This window comes from Lampetra fluviatilis, chromosome 4, assembly GCF_964198595.1.
Source record: "Lampetra fluviatilis chromosome 4, kcLamFluv1.1, whole genome shotgun sequence".
Lineage (NCBI taxonomy): Eukaryota > Metazoa > Chordata > Hyperoartia > Petromyzontiformes > Petromyzontidae > Lampetra > Lampetra fluviatilis.
The window spans coordinates 1219502-1239911 of record NC_136278.1 but is presented as its reverse complement, the minus strand read 5'-3'; the positions used below and the strand labels follow the sequence as shown (position 1 = coordinate 1239911).

Sequence of the window (20410 nt, the reverse complement as noted above, 5' to 3'; positions counted from 1 at the left end):
GGGGTAGTGGTGGAGGTAGTGGTGGGGGGGGTGGGGGGTAGTGGTGGGGGGTAGTGGTGGGGGGTAGTGGTGGGGGGTAGTGGTGGGGAGGGGGGCACGTGTTGGACGGTGCCTTGTGGATTGGGGGGTGCAGTGGTGTAACGGATGGCGCTCTACGATACGAACCTGGCGACCCGAGTTCGAATTCCACTCACGGCCACCAACACCATCGTTGACGATTCTTATCTGAACCGGTCCTGGGCCTCTCCTTGGTCGACTCAGCCTCAAATAAGTACCTGGTGCGGTGTGTAGTAAACATCGCTACTGGGGAGACAAAGGCGGCCGGGCGTGGTACTGGCCACCCAGCCCCTCGTGTGCCGTGCCGGCCTTCACTGGTGCTGCTCGCTAACAGCATTTGCCCCAGCAGTCTGTTGAAGGCTATACGGGGGATCTTTGTCTTTGTCTCGCGGTTTTGTAAATTACAGAACTTGGCCCATTCCCTCCCTCCCTCCACCACCACCACGAGGAGTCACCACCCACTGGTACCGCCCGTGGTGGTGGTGGCAGTGGGGATGATGATGGTGAAGGCTCATTCGGTGAACGCTCCCGGCTGAGACGAGGCCTGAACGAGAGCGAGCGAGGGAGCGAGCGATCATCGCTTCTTCATCTTCCCGAGGAATGAGATTCCTACATCATCACCACCATCGCCTCCCGAACCCCATCGCCACCCTCATCCTCATCCACATCATCGGTGCCGTCGCAACGAGGTCACGGACACCAGCTGCTAGCGGTAAGCGCGTGCTTGAATCACATCTGAAGGAACAGCAATCTTTAAACACAAATGTTGCTGTGTTTTATAATTAACGCGCTGCGTATGAGTCAATGAATTACAGTCACCCACCCCTTGCCCCCCCCTCGTCAATCCACCGCTGGATGAGCGTTTCCTCCCTGTTTGACCATACTTCACTACGTGGGTCAACAACCCCGGGGGGGGGGGGGGGGCTCAAGGAGAGAGGCGACGCGAGACGTCCCCAGACCGCCGTGGCCGCGAATGGAACTCGGCTGAGACGGCGGCCGCTGTGGGGGGCGCAATCGACAGCCCTTGAGCCCCCCCCCCCACGGCCCCCCAATCGGACGAGAAACTCGAGAGAAGTGAACGACGAAGACGACGATGGTGATGATGTTGATGATGTTGATGGTGATGATATTGTTGATGGTGATGTTGATGCTGATGGTGATGATGTTGGTGGTGGTAATGGTGATAATGGTGATGATGTTGATTATGTTGATGGTGGTGATGTTGATTATGTTGATGGTGGTGATGATGTTGATGTTGATGATGTTGGTGATGATGTTGATGATGATGGTGATGATGTTGATGATGGTGATGATGGTGATGTTGATGATGTTGATGATGATGATGGGGGTCGAGCGGCGCGGGCCCGGGAACTCGCGATTGTGGACGGATTCACGTGGATCGGTGCAGCGGTGGCCGTGGGGATTGTGTGGTTCGTGGTGATCGTGGGGACCGTGGATGGATCGTGTCCGTGTGTGGTGCCTCGTGTCGCTATTTGCGGAGCGATGGGAAGTTCGCTTTTGCTGTCCGCCCCGTCGCCTCCACTGTACAAGTTAACTGCGATTCACCGTCGCGGGCTGCGCGTAGGTCAACTCAGCCCAAACTGAGTACGTTCGATATGCCGGGTGGCCTGATCGTAGACAAACGTGGGGGAGAGTCGGCCACTCCGCTCCGCTACAAATCGCCCGCTGTGTCGGCTCGCACGGAGGCGTCTGTGTGTGTGAGTTGTGTAGCTGTGTGTGTGTAGTGTGTGTGTGTAGCTGTTTGTGTTGTGTGTGTGTGTAGCTGTTTGTGTTGTGTGTGTGTGTAGCTGTGTGTGTGAGTTGTGTAGCTGTGTGTGTAGCTGTGTGTGTAGCTGTGTGTGTGAGTTGTGTAGCTGTGTGTGTGTAGTGTGTAGCTGTGTGTGTGTAGTGTGTGTGTGAGTTGTGTAGCTGTGTGTGTGAGTTGTGTAGCTGTGTGTGTGTAGCTGTGTGTGTGTAGCTGTGTGTGTGAGTTGTGTAGCTGTGTGTGTGTAGTGTGTGTGTGTAGCTGTTTGTGTAGCTGTGTGTGTGTAGCTGTGTGTGTGTAGCTGTGTGTGTGAGTTGTGTAGCTGTGTGTGTATAGTGTGTGTGTGTAGCTGTGTGTGTGTAGTGTGTGTGTGAGTTGTGTAGCTGTGTGTGTAGTGTGTGTGTAGCAGTGTGTGTGTGTAGCTGTGTGTGTGAGTTGTGTAGCTGTGTGTGTGTAGTGTGTGTGTGTAGCTGTGTGTGTGTAGTGTGTGTGTGTAGCTGTGTGTGTGAGTTGTGTAGCTGTGTGTGTGTAGTGTGTGTGTGTAGCTGTGTGTGTGAGTTGTGTAGCTGTGTGTGTGTAGTGTGTAGCTGTGTGTGTGAGTTGTGTAGCTGTGTGTGTGTAGTGTGTAGCTGTGTGTGTGTAGTGTGTAGCTGTGTGTGTTGTGTGTGTCTAGCTGTGTGTGTTGTAGCTGTGTGTGTTGTGTGTGTGTGAGTTGTGTAGCTGTGTGTGTGTAGCTGTGTGTGAGTTGTGTAGCTGTGTGTGAGTTGTGTAGCTGTGTGTGTGTATAGCTGTGTGTGTGTATAGCTGTGTGTGTGGCTGTGTGTGTAGTGTGTGGTGTGTGTGTGAGTTGTGTAGCTGTGTAGCTGTGTAGCTGTGTGTGTGTGTAGTGTGTGTGTGTTGTGTAGCTGTGTGTTGTGTAGGTGTGTGTGTAGCTGTTTGTGTTGTGTGTGTGTGTAGCTGTGTGTGTTGTGTGTGTTGTAGCTGTGTGTGTGTAGTGTGTGTGTGTAGTGTGTGTGTTGTGTGTGTGTAGCTGTGTGTTGTGTGTGTTGTAGCTGTGTGTGTAGTGTGTGGTGTGTGTGTGAGTTGTGTAGCTGTGTATGTGTAGCTGTATGTGTGTGTGTAGCTGTGTGTGTGTGTTGTAGCTGTGTGTTGTGTAGTGTGTAGCTGTGTGTGTGTGTAGTGTGTAGCTGTGTGTGTGTAGCTGTGTGTGTGTAGTGTGTAGCTGTGTGTGTGTAGTGTGTAGCTGTGTGTGTGGCTGTGTGTGTTGTAGCTGTGTGTGTGTGTTGTGTGGCTGTGTGTGTTGTAGCTGTGTGTGTGTGTTGTGTGGCTGTGTGTGTTGTAGCTGTGTGTGTGTGTTGTGTGGCTGTGTGTGTTGTTGCTGTGTGTGTGTGGTGTGTGTGTGTAAGTGTGTAGCTGTGTGTGTAGCAGTGTGTAGCTGTGTGTGTTGTGTGTGTTGTAGCTGTGTGTGTTGTAGCTGTGTGTGGTAGCCGTGTGTGTTGTGTAGCCGTGTGTGTGTAGCCGTGTGTGTGTGTAGCCGTGTAGTGTGTGTTGTGTAACTGTGTGTGTGTTGTAGCTGTGTGTGTGTAGCTGGGTGTGTGGCTGTGTGTGTAGCTGTGTGTGGTTGTAGCTGTGTGTGTGTGTGATGTAGTGGAGCTGTGTGTGAGTGACGATTATCTGAACTGGTCCTGGGCCTCCCCTAGATGGACTCAGCCTCAAATTTGTACCTGGTGCGATGTGTAAATGTCGCCACTGGGGAGACAAAGGCGGCCGGGCGTAGTGGCTGGCCACCCACCCCTCGTGTACCGTGCCGGCCTTCATAGTAGCAGCACTTGCCCCTACAGTCTGTGAGAGGCTACACTGGGGGGGTCTTTGTCTTGTATCATGATGACGCCTGTTTACCCAGGCTCATGGCTCCTTATCAGGAGCATACTGTATGCGAGACTATCCAGGGACCAGGGGCCTTTGTCTTTGTGCAATGGGTGGTGCCCGTTTGTGCGTAAGAGCGCACGTGTGTAGATGTACCATGGGAACACGTGTGTATTCATGTACAAAGACAAATATCCCCCGTGTATTATAGCCTGTTGGGGAAAGTGCAGTCGGTAAGCCTCTTTGAAGGCCACGCCCGGCAGCCTTTGTCTCCCCAGCGCTGATATCTGCACACCGCACCAGGTACTCATTGACGGCCGAGTCGATCTAGTGGAGGCCCAGGACTGGTTCAGACTTCGTCTCCGATATTAACCTTGAGCGGCAGTTGACCTCTGTTGCTGGGTTGCTAGCCCCATGCACTAACCACTGCACCACCGCTCCCCACTCTGTGTACTCTGCATACCCATCGCGCACACGTCTATTACAAATGTGTTTGTTATTGTGTCACTACGGTGCAGGATGATGGGTCGGTGATGCTGTGAGATGATGGGTTTGGCGATCGTGTGGATGGTTTTGAGATGGTGTGGGACACTTGGTTTAGTTCAGTGATGGTGTATGATGATGACGATGGGTGATGCAGTGATGGTGTATGATGATGACGTGATGGGTTTGGTGATGGTGTATGATGACGTCATGGGTTTGGTGATGGTGTATGATGATGTGATGGGTGTGGTGATGGTGTATGATGACATCATGGGTTTGGTGATGGTGTATGATGATATGATGGTGTATGATGATGTGATGGGTGCGGTGATGTGCGCTCTGTTGGTTTGGTGTGGTGAGTGTTGGTGATAATTGATGGTGATAGTGATGATGGTGGGATAAAATATAGTTGGTGCTGGGGTGATGTCTGGTAGTGATGATAGTGTGGTGATGGTTCGGTGATGGAGTGTGGCGATGTATCGGTGATGGCGTGCAGGTAGGAGCCACGCTCCGGTGATCCACCTATCCCAGGAAGATGTCTTCCTGCCCAGAATCCTGGAGGAGTCGCGGAGTCGTCGCGACGTCCCCCAGCACCAGCAGGTCCACATCCACATCACGTCCACTCCACGTCCACTCCACATCCACTCGTCCGTCACTCTCTCACTAGCCACAGACGTCTTCCAGCACCAGTAGGTCCACTCCACATCCACATCGTCCGTCACACTCTCGCTAGCCACAGGCAGAAATATTCCCCTATATCGTAAATTCCAGACAGACAGCGGCTGCCGTTGTAATCCCCGATCATAATTAATCCTTGCGATCGCAGTCCGTTACGCAAATCGATTCTTTTCAATTTACACGTGTTGATAGTGTTACGGGACGGAGCAGTGGCACGGAGGTTGGTGCACTGCGCTATGACCTTGGCGACCTGAGTTCGATCCCCAGACCGCGGTCTGGAGCTAGAGGTCTGCACGGATGATGGGTTCACGGGACCACGTGCTTGCTGCGACTGACCACGTGACCACGTGCGTGTCCCCTTCTTGTACTCAGCAGGGTCGCTGGCCCGACCAGGCGCGATACGCGGTGCGGGTCGGGGGCCGGGACGCTGTGGTGGCGCTGCGGAGGAACCGGTGAGGAGTCGCGCTGCTGTCAATTACCTCGCCTGTTATACAGGAGGTCGTGGGTTCGATCCTGACCCTGACGACTGCTGCTGTATATTTGCACGTCTCTTTCACCGTGGTCACGTGGATTTTTTTACATAGCTCCGTGGGCCTTACCTGGTGATTAAAAAAAGTTTCTAGTTTAAATTACACCGGTTCACCAGGGTTCATTGTCATCAACATCGTCGTCGGCACCCTCCCCTTTAAACCCCTTAACCGGTCTTCAACCGACCCCCCACCCCCCTGCAGCCCCCCCAATTACAATTTGAAATTCCCGGGGCTTCCACCCTTGGGATCCCCTGGCCAATCCGATTTGAGCGCCAAGCATCCGGCCAATCGGGCGCAAGCCGAGCGTGCGCTCAGTGAGAGGCTGCCGGCCAATGGCAGAGAGGGAGAGGGAGGGAGGAAGAGGGAGGGAGGGGGAGGGAGGGATGGGGAGGGAGCGCTGCGCATTCACACACCAAGTTGTTTACCGGGCCCCGTGCCGCGGCGGTAAATGTTCGTGGAGTGGCATCGAATCGACGAGCCGCTGCGTCGTTACGAGCCTCGCACATTCGTCCTGGACACCTGTGACTGGTGTCGAACTTGGCTCGTCTCCAGGGAGCTGATGTCGCAAGACTACACGGAGTTCCACTACCTGGCCGACGGGACGCCGGTGACGAACACGACGGTGGAACGGGTGAGTTGATAATCCTCGGAAGTTCCCTTTCAGTTTTTTCGTCCGTGGCCCGGGGCCACGGAGGCTGCCGAGAGGTGGCCACGGGACGTCAAGAGTGCGGCAGCGAACTCTTGAATCCATCCCGTGCGGAGCTCTTGAGTGTTTTCCCGGCTCGTGTGCATGGTGGTGGGTGCTTACTGGGTGGTCCCACGTGAAGCCAAAATCTCCTGAATGGAAGTAGTGGTCAGACATTCCAATGCAGCAGGACCCTCCTGATTGGGAGTCTTGAGCCTCGGTGTGACTTCCCTGCTTAATTAATTGGCATCGAGACACCATTGTGATGCGAGCGAGCGGGCTTGGCTTGACCAGGAATAACGACGGAGTGGCAGTCGAGGGAGAGAACGCATCTGGGAGGCCCAGCCCCCAATGGAGATATAGCGACGAAATGTGGTGGAACAATCTGTGGATTGTTCCACCGCAGGACCATGAGAGGGGGGAGGCTTGGGAAAGAAGGCCGTCATCCATCACGTCCGATTGTGAAATCTCACGGAGCTCTCCAATCGTGCCCTGTTCCTTCCATTCGCAGAGCCACTGCCTCTACCAGGGCCACGTGGAGGGGGAGCCGGGCTCCTCTGTCAGCCTCAGCACCTGCGACGGCCTCCGGTAAGGCACAACAGTGGCTTCGCACGGGACCAGGTGGTCGAGTTGATACCGTGGTCAACCAGACACTCGCCCTGCGTCTAGCCCTAACACAACCAGACACTAACCCTACCCCGAGCCCAACCAGACACTAACCCTGCATCTAGCCCTACCCCCGCTGGCCCTCACCCTGACCTCACCCTCCTCCCGCCCTGCCCCCACCAACAGCGGTCTCCTCCGTGTCTCCCACGGGAGCTACGTGGTGGAGCCGCTCCCCGGCTCCTCCTCGGGGGAGCACACCTCGTCGCGCGTCCGCCGCTCCGCCGAGCCCCACGCCACCTGCGGGGTCGCGGACGCGGCGCCCTCCCCTCCAACGTCGTCCCTTCCTCCTCCTCGTTATCGTCACCGCGATGCGTCGCCGTGGTCGCCGCCATTGCAGCCGGGCCGCCCCCGCGTGGCGGCAATGGTGGCGCCCGTCACCGAGGTGCAGCGGGCGCTGCTGTCCGACACCAAATACATCTCGCTGGTCATCGTGGTGGACAACGCCGAGGTGCGGCGCACGCTCACCGCCGTTCGTTACGCCGCCCGTTAATTACACCGGTTCACGCCGAGTTCGTTCGTCGTCATCGTCGTCGTCGTAATAGTCGTCGTCATTACGATCGTTGCAATCCTCCGTAGACCGTCGTTGGCGTTGCCGCCACCTTGCTCGCCGCATGGCGGCTGGGCCTGCGCCAAATCGCTGTCGGGGGACGATTAACCGACGGAGACTTTTTTTTGGCCAAAAAAAAATAAGTCGTTGCAAGTGGTCTCCACCGTCGCCACCGCGTTGCGTGCCAGCCGTTTCGTCAGGAACGCCGCCCGTTCGTCCCCCACCTCACGCCTTCCACCGCCGTTTTTGTTGTGTCGGTTGTTGTCGTTGTGTCCAGTTCATCAAGTTGGGGCGCGACATGCAGCGGGTGCGCCAGCGCGTTCTAGAGATCACGAACCACGTGGACAAGGTGAGCCGGCGCCGCGATCGCGTGACGGTGCCCATGGTCAGCCGTGGCTGTGACTCAAACTCGGGCTAGCCGGCCTCATGGTGCCGGACGTGCTGACCACTGAGCCGATGCGCCACGCGATGACGGCGATGTAAAAAAAAAAGAACGAGGGAGTGTTCAGTGCCGTGCGTGCGTTAGGGAGCCAGCGCAGCCAGAGAGAGCTCGCCACGTGTGATACAAAGGAGGGTAAATACTCAAAGGTCCACACAGATGGGTTCAAGGAACGCACTTCCGGTGTTGCCATCTCCTGGCCCCTTCGTAGACCCGGTGAGGTTTGTGAGTTTTGTAAATCTCCGCGTGATCCATCAACCCCTTGCACTCCCAACCGCTGGATCCGCTCCCGGCTCGTGAACGAACGGCGTCAATAAATGCCCGTTAATATAATGACGAGGGGGCGTGGAGAGTCGCGTGCCTGCGACCGCGGCGACGGAGGGAACAAATGGCAGTGTGGCCGGGTCGCGGCACGGCTAGCAGAGCACCGCGGTCATCGGTTGAGAGAACCGGAGGAGTGGCAACCGGCCCGTGGCGTGCGGGTACCGGACGCACGATCGTGAGAGACGGCAACGGCTTTTGAGAAGCGTTCGTCCGGCTTCTGCCGATGACGGTGATTTCTCCCGGCGGCCTGTAGCTCTACCGCCCGCTCAACATCCGCGTGGCGCTCGTGGGGCTGGAGGTGTGGACCCACGAGGACAAGGCGCCCATCACCTCCGACCCCAAGCTCACCCTCGACCGCTTTCTGGACTGGCGCTTCCTCCACCTCGTGCCACGCAAGCGCCACGACAACACGCAGCTCCTCACGTGAGTCGCGTTGCCGACGTCACTCCGCCCCGACCACCTCCCACCACCCCCCACCCTCCACCGTGGCTGTGGATCCCACGCAGTGCCAGAATAAAACAAAACAATAAAAAAAATTACAATCTCATCAACGCGCGCACAGCCTGTGGTGGGCGTGGACGCGAGGTGAGTGACGCCATCTCACTCCCCTTCCCCCTTGTGTCTCCCCCTTGTGTCGTCTCCACAGCGGGATGGACTTTGTCGGTGACACCGTGGGCCTGGCTCCCATCTCGGGCATGTGCTCCATCCGCCAGTCTGGTGCCATCAATCAGGTGCGTGGTGGGGGGGGTTGGGGGGTGGTTGGTGAGGGCGGCCGCTCTTTCTCTCAGTATCCACGTCGCTCCGCTTGCAGCGCTACGGCAGTCCAACATCCCCCCCCCCCCCCCGTGCGCACGACTCCTCGTGCCACATCCTCGGCGTCCGTCCTCGGGGTGTCCCCTCTGCCTCGGCCGCGCTTCTCTCGTCGACTCGTCGATCGCCGCCACCTTCGCCGTCTGCTCTCTCATTCTAACAGTGACGTTTTTTCCTAAGGACCAGTGCTGTCACGTTGTCATTTTCCGCGTCGTGCACCACATCGATTCCTCTTTCTTTGCACCATCATAATGAAGATTCTAATATCGTGGCTCTTCTCCAAACCCCCCCCCCCGCCCCCCCGTTGGCAGGACCACCACGCGAGCGCGGTAGGCGTCGCCACGACGATGGCGCACGAGATGGGGCACAACCTGGGCATGACGCATGACCTGGCGGAGCGGGGCTGCGTGTGTGCCACGCCCGAGGAGCGCGGCGGCTGCCTCCTCTCTCCCGGACTCGGGTACGAGTCGCTGACGCGATAAACAAATCAATCATTGCTTCATTGCGCCCCTTCGCCCGCCCGCCCGCCATATTGCGCCATCGATATCGGCGTCGCGTTGCCACGAGTCGACGAATCCGTTGGGAACTCTCTCCCAGCGGTGCGTAGAGACCCACAGAACCGGATACCGCAGAGCTACCTCCGAGAGCACTCCAGCGACCTCTGGTCTGCACGGTAGAGGGCAGCGCTATCTATATATATAAATATATATAACGGTCAAACCGACATTTCTCCGAGCTGGAATTTTGGCAATTGGAAACGCGGAATGAAATTTAACTGTGGGTTATTTTTTTGCGTGCAGTAATTGGTGACCAGGCTGAGACCACCGAGTACACGGTTCAATCCACTCGCTGCACTCGAGCACTCTGCTTAATCGCAGTGGGCGACCGAAGCGGTGCCGGCCCAGCGTCGCTGACCTCTGGGCCACACGGCCTCCTCTCGTGCATCCTCGATCTGAATTTCAGAGTCTGTCGGCGGGGCCCCTAGTGGGTCGTAACGGCCTTAATGGGTCATAATGGCCAGCATCGCCCCCCACCTCCCCGCCGCCACGTAAAGCTGCGGCAGGCGTGCCTTCGCCCACGCCCGATGAACTTTTAGTTGATGCTCGCAAACGGCGCTTGTCCCATCGGTCTGCAATGGCTACACGGGAGATCTGTTGTCTTTGTGCCGCTCAGCTCGCTGTTCCCGCTCGAGTTCAGCAGCTGCAGCCAGGGGGACCTGCGCAACTTCCTCCTAACGGGGCTCGCCGAGTGCCTGCTGTCCCCGCCGGCGCCCGGCGAAGTCTACGGCGGCTCTGTCTGCGGCAACCTCTTCCTGGAGCCCGGAGAGGAGTGTGACTGCGGCACCGCCGAGGTTTGCGGACGCACGGATGGACGGACGGGACGGACACACGGGCGGAGAAATGCGTGGACAGTTGGACAGATGTCGGGACAGATGTATGGATGGATGTACACACGGAAGGATGGACGGATGGACATTTGTGATAGATGAATACACGGACGGACACTCGGATGGATTGTCAAGCTGCATGGACGGGCGGCGAGACTGTGGGATGGACCGACACACGAATTGACGGACAATCGCACACACAGAGGGCTGATGTGGATGAGCCGCGGTCTCGTGTGTCTCCGCAGGAGTGCACCAACCCCTGCTGCGATCCGCTCACCTGCCGCCTGCAGCCCGGGGCCGAGTGCGCGCACGGGGCCTGCTGCGACAGCTGCAAGGTGGGAGAGCAACCGGGTGCTGACGACGGCGATCATGGCGATGACGATGATTACGATGACGATGATGACGGTGACGACGATGACGACGATGACGATGGTGATGATGCAGCATCTGGGTAGTTTTATGGCCATCTTACCGAACTCACAATTAGAAGGTCATGATTTCAAAATCTAGTTCATAATCATCATCATTCCTCGGTGATCACTAAAGTGAGCACCACTTTGTGGGAAGACAACAGCAGTTTGTCACCCACGACCACCATCCTCATTCGTCGGTGTCGCACACCTGCAAAACGGTCACACGACACCGCCGCCGCCCAACTGCCCACATCAGCCCATCCATGTGGTGGGGGAGGGGAACGCTCTGTAAAAGCTCTCGCCGGGTTGTTGTCGACGCTGGCGCAGGTGGCACCGGCGGGCAGGGAGTGCCGCCCGGCGCGGAGCGAGTGCGACCTGCCGGAGTCGTGCGACGGCGCCGCCCCGTCGTGTCCTCCCAACCTCCGCATGGCGGACGGCACCCCCTGCCAGGGCGGCGCCGCCTTCTGCCACTCGGGCGCGTGCCCCACGCCGCTCCAGCAGTGCCGCTCGCTGTGGGGCGCCGGTAAGCCCCGCCGGAGCACCGCACATCACGGAGTCGCCGTCCCTACACCGCCCCCCCTTGCCCCCACCCACTCCACACCCCCCCTTTCTGTTTTCAAGCCACTCCTCAAGCCCTTCCATTTCAACCTCACGCTTTGGGATGCCCCTTAATTGCTTCTTTTCCCTCCTTCCCTTGAGTGAAAGAGAGTGTGTGTGTGTGTGCGGTGAGATGATTGGGGAGCGGTAGTGTGGTGGTTAGCGCTACACTGCGCTACGAAACCGGTGACCCGAGTTCGATTCCCGCTCACGGCCAACACCAGTGACGATTATCTGAATCGGTCCTGGGCCTCCACTAGGTCAACTCAACCTCAAATTAGTACCTGCTGGTGTAATGTGTAATTTGTTCCACTAGAGAGACAAAGGCGGCTGGGCATGGTACAAGCCACCCACCCCCTCGTTTGCCGTGCAGGCCTTCATAGGTGCTCGCCAACAATACTCGCAGCAACAGTCTGTTAAGCCTATATGGGGGATATTTGTCTGTTGTGGTGAGCTGAAGGCTGTGTGAGTGGGCGGGTGGCCGAGTGAGACTGGCCGAGGTGAGGGGATGCCCTCGCGACGAGGGGCCATGAGACTCACACCGTGCCGTGCGCCGTAGGTGCGGACGTGGCGCCGGCCGTGTGCTTCGAGCGCGTGAACGTGCAGGGAAACAAGTACGGCAACTGCGGCGTGGACACGCACGGCTACGTGGCCTGCGCCCAGAGGTGAGACCCCCCCCACCGCCCAGTTTCGAGATCTTAGCAAGCTCGGGCCTGCTCGGGGCTGGTCAGGCCTGCTCGGGCCTGGTCGGGCCTGCTCAGGCCAGGTCGGGCCTGGTTTAGGCCTGGTCGGGCCTGCTAGGGCCTGGTCGGGCCTGCTAGGGCCTGGTCGGGCCTGGTTTAGGCCTGGTCGGGCCTGCTAGGGCCTGGTCGGGCCTGGTCGGGCCTGCTCAGGCCAGGTCGGGCCTGGTTTAGGCCTGGTCGGGCCTGCTAGGGCCTGGTCGGGCCTGCTCAGGCCAGGTCGGGCCTGGTTTAGGCCTGGTCGGGCCTGCTAGGGCCTGGTCGGGCCTGCTCAGGCCAGGTCGGGCCTGGTTTAGGCCTGGTCGGGCCTGCTAGGACCTGGTCAGGCCTGGTCAGGCCTGCTCGGGCCTGGTCGGGCCTGGTTTAGGCCTGGTCGGGCCTGCTAGGGCCTGGACAGGCCTGCTAGGGCCTGGACAGGCCTGCTAGGGCCTGCTCGGGCCTGGTCGGGCCTGGTTTAGGCCTGGTCGGGCCTGCTAGGGCCTGGACAGGCCTGCTAGGGCCTGCTCGGGCCTGGTCGGGCCTGCTCGGGCCTGGTCGCGTACTCAGATGGGAGAGCACAGCAGGCATTGCCGGGTTTGGGTTACGGTGTTGCAACCCAATCGACAATGGATTATTTAATCCATCTGTGTGTAACCGCCCCTCTGGTGATGGGTTTTCTCCGGGTTCTCCGATTTCTGCCGACACGAAGCGGAACTCTGTTGCAGGCCGTGGGGGGCCAAGACCGCCCCCCAGTATAAGCGGCACCCCCCTTGCAAGGAGGAAGACTTGGTGGAGTCCATGGGCAAAGGCCACTCTTATTGTTAATTAGAGTAACGAGAACAGCAATAATAATTATTCGTAAAAATCTTCATCATTTATAAAATATATGTATTGCGGAGAGAACAGATGAGTTTGATTTCTGACTGACATTGGAGGCTGGCCCCCTCCCTCCACCGCCCTCCCCCCATCGATCTACCGACTGACCCTCCACCCCTTCTACCCCCCCCCCCCCCACAGGGACACGCGATGCGGGAAGCTGCAGTGCGTGGGGGGGGAGGGCTACCCCATAACGGGGGTCACGTACACCCTGCGTGTGCCCTGGGGGGCCGCCCTCACGGTCTGCAAGATCGCCGGGCACGAGAGCGACCGCTCGGGGCGGCCCCCCACTGCCGGGGAGCCCCCCGCCGGCAGCGTCCTCTCTGGCACCAAGTGCGGCGACGATAAGGTGTGCTCATCACGCCGACGAGGGAGTTTCGGAACGGCCCGCAGAGAGTGGATGTCGCGGAGTTGATCCGTTCGAGTGGCTTGTATAGCCACGAACTCTCGTACACATGACCTGCCACAGACGGATGTTTGTCCCGTGGCAGGTAAACCGATAATTTATTGTTATTATCAGAACTAGATGTCTCTGTGTGTGACCTCCTGTCAGCGAGCCTTCGACACTTCACTTGGCCTCGGAGTGCGCCTGGCCCGGCGCAGGCGCCGCGCTGACGTCACCGCCACTTCGTGGCGAACGGCGGCTGTTTTTGTACGCTGGACATGGTGCTGGCCACCCACCCCCATGTATGCCGTGCCATCCTCCTTATGTGTTCGCTAATAGAACTTGCTCCAACAGTCTGTTGAGGCTACACCGGGGATCTCTTTGTCTTTGTGTGGATGCTCTAGGTGTGCGTCTTTGGGAAGTGCCAGGACGTGAGCTCGCTGGGCGCTGACGAGTGCACGGCCAAGTGCAACGGCCACGGGGTGAGACACCACCGTGTTCGACACGGGTTTGGGGGTGGGGATCGCGTGTGGACGAGCTTTCGAGGAGCCGGTTGTGTCACTCCAGTCCTCGCGACCCATGGCTCCGTGACGACTTTTCCTCATTTACCACAGACACACAAAGACGCCCCCCATCTAGCCTTCACAGGCTGTTGAAGCAAGTGCTGTTAGCGAGTACCATATGTGACGCACACGTACACTCGTACACACACAAACACACACACAATCATAATTTGTATTATCACCATCTATGTCAGATGGGATGTGTTTACCAATTATCCGGCTCGTGCACTGCGCAACTATTGAATTTACATTTCAATGGATAAGCCCCGGTAACCATGAAAAGATTGAAAGTGTTGGGCCGCAAGGACTGGAGTGTGGGAAACCCCGGTGCAGAGGCCGCACGTGGAGGGTTGGTCAGCCGCAGACCCTCATCACAAACACGATCACCGCTCTCGTCACGAACACGATTACCGCTCACAAACGACCCTAACGATCCGAGTAATGGGAATGCGTGCGTCGTGTCCCAGGTGTGCAACAACCTGCGCAGGTGTCACTGCGAACCCGGCTGGGAGCCTCCGTTCTGCCTGGAGCGTGCGAGTGGAGCAGGTGAGACGCTCTCATCCTTCACAATTATTCTTGTTAAGAGGAAACTCAACCGGTGACGCTGTGCCGCCGCCGCACGGTATCCTCGCTGTCCAGGAGAGAGAACGACTCGGAGGCACCAGGAGAAACCGCAGACGAACGGCAAAGGCGGCAGCCGGGCGAACAGCCGGCGCCAGATTCCCCCCCCCTCCACCCCACAGCTCTGCAGTCCTCTATATATTTTGGTGTTATCGGCCAATTATTGTTTACGTGGGAGGAAAGCCATAGCACCCGGAGAAAGCCCACACGTGCGAGGGGGCAACACTCGATCCCCGTATGGCACCTCCCCAACACCCACGGGCAAGGAGTTTCACATCTGTGCAGTGATGCACCAACCGTCGCTGCTGCCTCCAGCGTGTGCGCGTGTGCAACCCGAGTTCGATTCCCGCTCGCGGCCGCCATCGGCGACCGATATTTTAACCGGTCCTGGGCCTCCACCGAGTTCCACTCGACCTTAAAAATGAGTACCTGGTGCGGTGTGTCGTGAACATCGCCACTGGGGAGACAAAGGCGGCAAGGCGTGGTGCTGGCCACCCACCCTCTGCTGCTCGCTAACAGCACTTGCCCCAACATCCTGTATGGGGGGGGGAGCGTGTCTCTCTCTTTGTTGCGTGTGTACGTCCACACCCACACAGTTGCATCAACTAAATCTATTCCTGACCATCCACCTGCCGCCCCCCCCCCATTACTACTCCTGCGACCCGTAACCCCCCCCCAACCCCCACCTCCCATTCTCTTCGCCCCCCACAGGGCTGCCAGTGGTGGTGGTGGTGGTCTGTGCGGTGGTGGCGGCGGTGGTAGCAGTGGTGGTGGTAGCGGTGGTGGCGGCCGTGTGTGTCCGTCGACGGAGGAGAACGAGCATCGGCTACAAGCAGCACGACAGGTGAGAGCACCAGTGTGTGCACCTAGCCTGGCACGAACACTGTAATGACGTCACTGCCGCTTCGTGGTTGATGGCGGTGGTGTGGTGGCGGCGGCGGTGCTGCGGTTTTGCACGCTGCGCCACGAAAGTCACCGGCCCCGGTTTCTGGGCTCCGGTTAACATCTGCGGCGAGTGACGCGACATCTTGTCATGCGCCTCTCTTAGGTGGGCTCAGCCACAAACGAGTACATGGTGCGGTGTGGTAACATCGGCACTGTGGAGGCAAAGGCAGCTTGGAGTAGTCTGCAAGCACCCTCCGTGCGCCGTGCCAATCTCACCTCAACAACCACTTTGCCTTGACAGCTGTTTGTCTAGATAGGAGTGTTTGTCTTTGCGGAGGTGTGTGCCTTTTTATTAACCTGGTCAGGGCCAACAACACCATTAAAGGGGTCGTGACCCTCTGTTTACGATCAATAAGGGCCTTCGAATTGCTGCGCAGGCCCCGGTAAGGCTGAAAGGACCCGGGTGTTGGCAAGTTTTTGTATTTACCTTGGGGTGCAACAAGGATTTGTTTTTTTTTGGCCCCTAACACGATTTCAAATATTTTGTTCTGACCCTGTAGTTCAAAAACTCTTTCCATGATTTTCTCAGTAGAGGCTTATCAATGCCTTTTGTGGTCAAGGGATGGCTTCCTGTTGGTCAACCATGTTGCTTTACGCTCGATGCCCTGGTAATCACTGCCCACTAAAACATAGCAAATGCCTGGGTATGTTGCGTGATCGAGCACTATACCCACCGCCTCAACTCTTTCAGGAGCAATTGGGCAGTTGAGTGGAGAGGGTTCCATATCTGGGCAATGTGCTCATGACCAGCTCGTTTGACAGAGGAAGTCTCACTCCGAGTCAAACGGTATTATCTTTCCATCAGCTGTGTAACGCTGTGTGGAAGTTACCTGGTCTATCGCTCCAGACGAAACTCCAGGTCTTAAGCCATGCCCTATTTACGCTTGTGAAACATGGACCCCTTTACGGAAACACCTGCGCTCGCTTGAAACATTCAGGCTGGGCTGCCTGTAGTCCATCCTCTGAGTCTGCGGCTGTTGTGCATGCCCATGTACTTGTGCTTACCTGTGTGTACATGTGGGGGGTGGGGGGTGGTGTACCGGTGAGTGCACTGCGCTACCCGAGTTCACTTCCCTTTCACGGCCGACACCAGTGACGATTATCTGAACCGGTCCTGGGCTTCCGCTCGGTCAACTCAGCCTCAAATGAGTACCTTTAGGGAGACAAAGGCGGCCGGGTGTGGCGCTGGCCACCCGCCCCCTGGTGTGCCGTACCGGCCTTTATAGGTGCTCGCACTTGTCTCGACAGTCTGTTAAGGCTATACAGGGGATCTTTGTCTTGGTCTTTATACATGTGGTGGGGAGTAGGGATTGTGTACACGTGCGTGTGAATGTCTTCCTGCGTACAAGTCAATCACATTTCGTTTAACCCCGGTGAGAACTCAAGAGACCATAAGAGTCTTGTTTGCCAGTGACCTGGGCACAACCTTAATAGGCGCTCGCTAACGCTCATTTTCCAGACATAACAGAGGAGCATACAAATACCTCTCCCACACGTATCATTGGCCTCCACGTGAATGATAAAAGTATTCATTTCACAGCCCGTCGGCCCAACGGCCTTCAGGGGAGTGCACAATTTCAACGGCTTTGATTTGGCAGGTACAAGCAAAATGCCGAACCGTTATCGGCACGTGGTGCCTCATCAGCAGACAGTCCACCACTAAAATGAACCTCCGCCGCTTCGCCCCTCTTCCAACTCGCAGCAGGAGCACCGCCAGCGTTGCCAAGACGACGGTGGCCACCGCCAGCGTTACCAAGACGACGACGGCGGTGGCCATCTCAAGCCCCCGCTTCAAGTCGAGCACGAACCACGCGGCCCAACAACGGCTGCCCCTCCCCGCGGCGCTCCCCGCGCCGCTCCCCGCGCCGCCCCCAGCGGCCCCCGGCACCGTCGCTGCGACACGCGCGTTGTTCCTTCAGAGTCCCTCCGAGGCTGCCCCCGCTCCTCCCGGGGCTCCGTTCAGGCCACGGCCCCTCAAGTCGGCGACCTCGCCGACCTCGCCGACCTCTGTGGCAGCGGTAAGGAGCGGCCGTGTCGCGTTCGGTTGGTGTTTTGTGGTTTGTCCGACGCCCGTCCTCGCACCACGCCACACTGCCTGTGGCACGTATACAGGGCATGTGTACAGGGCACCTGGCTCTCACCTGGTTGCTTTATTTATGCAGGTGAGAACTGAAGAGACCAGCCTTCTTGGTTCTTTCGGTAAAGTCACGTAGAAGGGAAGTAATAAAATAATAAAAATAAAACACCTGAAGACGGCTGCTTGCGTTGTAGCCGAAACGTCGTGAGAATTATTTTATTTTATTGTGTTTTATTTTTATTATTTTATTACTTCCCTTCTACGTGATTTTACCGAAAGAACCAAGAAGATGAATCCCTGCAGTCACGAAAGCTTTAAATCGAAATTTGAAGAGACCAGGATAGGAATACAAATTTTCAGCAGTGACCCCGAGTCACCAAAATGACAATTTTATTAAAAGTATAGCAATGAAGCAAATATAAATCGGGGCAAAAACGATTGAGCCAGACAAAACATCGAAAAGGATGTGTGAAATTTTTTATTACAAATTTTACAAAATATTTACTCGCTGAACTTGCCTGATGAATGGTAGATTGGTCTATGATAGAGCACGTGGGAGATTGGTTCAATTTAAAAGCGACATGAACCTTTCTGCAGTCGCACAAGATATAATTAAAAAATCTTATTTTATTTTCATAACATAGTTAGACTGTAGCGCCCTCCAGTGGCTACAGGGGTCAGGAGGGATCACGTGTATCACAAGTCTCAGGATTGGCTGCAATTGGTACGTTACACGCCTGACTTTAATCCAATCGTTGCCTTGGGCAGACATGGTCAGTAGAAGTGCAGTGAAGCAATACCAATTCCTGTGCCACGCTCCCCACCCTCGTCAACTCACTCCGAGCGGCGTGAAGTGTGGTCAAATAACCCCCACGCCATGCGTGGCGTGGGGAGGCCCTCATCCAGCAGTGGATTGACAAAAGGACTGTTCGCGATGCGTTGTGTTATAGCCTGGCTCTATCCCAGCCTTGGGATTTATGCCGAATCTGTGGAGAATTCTCACCCCTTGTGTCGTCTCCCGTACCCCCTTCTCTTCCCCAACAGCCACAGCCCAGGCCCCGCCCGCCCGTCCCCTGCAAGCCCCTGCCGCTTCTCTCCACCGGCATCAGAGGGGGGGGCCCATCCCGGCCACTGCTGCCCCCCAAACCGCTCATGCCCCCCAAAGTTGGGCCGCGGTGACACCCTCCCCCCACATTTTATTTCTTGTTACGCATCGTCGTTTTTGGCGGCAGTAGCATCTGCTATGGTCTATCCACTGCTGAAGGCCGGCACTTGTTCGTCACCACGTGCCGTGATCTAACCACTGCTGGATGGACTCGATATACTGCCACCTATTCACAGTCCTGAAACCCATCGGTCTCGTCTCACCGATGCACTCGCGATGGCCCCGTCGCTCGACCTCCACGGCGGTGGTCATCCTCAGAGGCCGCGGTCCTTCCTTCGGCCGCCATGCCGTCACCGGTCTTGTTTGTTGGCTATAATCACCCATAATCAACCATAATCAACCCTTCTGGCGATTAAAAACGCCACCGGTCCAGGCCCATTTGCCGCATCACCAGTGCGTCCCTCCGTGTGACGTCTCCGACGTTTGTTCGTTCCCCGCCCCACGTGCTCCTCGTCCCCATTTTGAAGACTGAAAATTACTTGAATATTCGTGGCGAATGCGAGACTCTCTTCACAAGGCTGGAGTGTGTATTTATCATTGGCAACATCGACTTTACGCTGTTTAATTAATGGCAGCTGAACCTGGTTATCGACCCAGGTATCTAAAGGGTGCTGGTTTTGGCCATTAAAACTCCCTTCTCTTTTCAGCCAACCGGCCCCCACCTCAGGCTGAAATAATTATTAATTTATCATCTCAGCCCAGCCTTGCCTCAAGAGGGTCCCACACGATCTCACTATGACGTGTTGTCTTCTGAAAGTACTTTTTTAACCTTTTTTATGCTTTTACAAAGCAGCTGTGAGGTCTGCAAAGGTTTACTGGTCCTAAGTGAATTTTTTTTATTTATGGGGTTTTTTTAAATCGCGAATTTGCGTTCGAGTCCGTGAGGTTTGAAAGTCTGTTGACCAAAAATACGCGTGAATAATGATAATAAACATGCTCGATCAATGCCAATTATCTTGGACGAGTCGAGTGCAAATCGCAAACAGAATGGAATGACCATCACCACATCATCACATCACCGTCAACACCATACACATCGTCAATTCCCTGATCACCATCGATGCCAAACAATGAGTCCACAGTAATAAACTACTTCTCTAACCTTAGACCACTATAAAACATCAACACCATTACATGGCGGTCAGAAATGTAAAGTAACGATGTTACCTAAACCAGCATTACCATTAGACATCAGAAACATCACGAGTACAATCACACCACCACCACCAGCCGAGCCATAAAAATAAACTTCCAGGAAATGATTCACACCGGCTCTGAAACTGCTTGGTGCCAAACCTGGAGTTTTGTGGGTGGCGCGTCCCAGCCAGATGGTACAGATGGACTGGCGTTTACATCACGGCTCCTGCTACACCGGCCAATCGGCTGCCAGAAAAACAATCGGGGAGGGGGGGGGCTCACACGATGCGTGTACGAGGATGAGGTTGGTGTCCGGGGTAAGGGGCTGGCGGGGCCGTGTTGGGGTCGTCAAAGTTGCAGACAGTGTCGCAGCCGTCGGGTTTGCCGGCATTGCAACTTCACCCGGGGGGACCCACGGCTTGGAGGAGGGGGTCCAGGCGCCAGGCGACAACCCTCACGACCACCCAGCGAGCGAGTTTGAGCTCCGAGCAACCACGGCCGCCGTCTCGCCCTTCATCAATTCGGGGACGTCAGAAACTTCACTCGAACCCAGGCACAGATTTATTTTTTCTTAGTCACAAACTGGTCGATAATGCAAAGCAGTAAAATTTTGGTTGTAACAATGCCACAATTTAATATCGATTAAGCCAGCAACAACCGTGCCTCCAATTGTGC

At 56.6% G+C, this 20410-nt stretch overlaps 1 protein-coding gene across 2 annotated transcripts; it reads left to right on the top strand.

The window, feature by feature from the left end:
- The first annotated feature begins 480 nt into the window (after positions 1 to 480).
- On the top strand, positions 481 to 19549 carry LOC144931460 (disintegrin and metalloproteinase domain-containing protein 8-like). 2 transcript variants are annotated; one of them, XM_078855299.1, is made up of 20 exons: positions 481 to 769; positions 4668 to 4771; positions 5225 to 5301; positions 5932 to 6010; positions 6576 to 6652; positions 6857 to 7178; positions 7555 to 7626; positions 8294 to 8463; positions 8687 to 8771; positions 9162 to 9310; positions 10024 to 10201; positions 10483 to 10572; positions 10978 to 11173; positions 11807 to 11912; positions 12984 to 13191; positions 13632 to 13709; positions 14258 to 14336; positions 15123 to 15255; positions 17059 to 17374; positions 18478 to 19549. In XM_078855299.1, the coding sequence occupies exons 1-20, from the start codon at positions 658 to 660 to the stop codon at positions 18610 to 18612; spliced, it is 2766 nt and encodes a 921-aa protein (XP_078711425.1). In that variant the 5' UTR covers positions 481 to 657; the 3' UTR covers positions 18613 to 19549. The 2 variants fall into 2 exon arrangements, with proteins under 2 accessions (XP_078711425.1, XP_078711424.1); XM_078855298.1 differs by having other exon boundaries at positions 5222 to 5301.
- Positions 19550 to 20410: the final 861 nt, after the last annotated feature.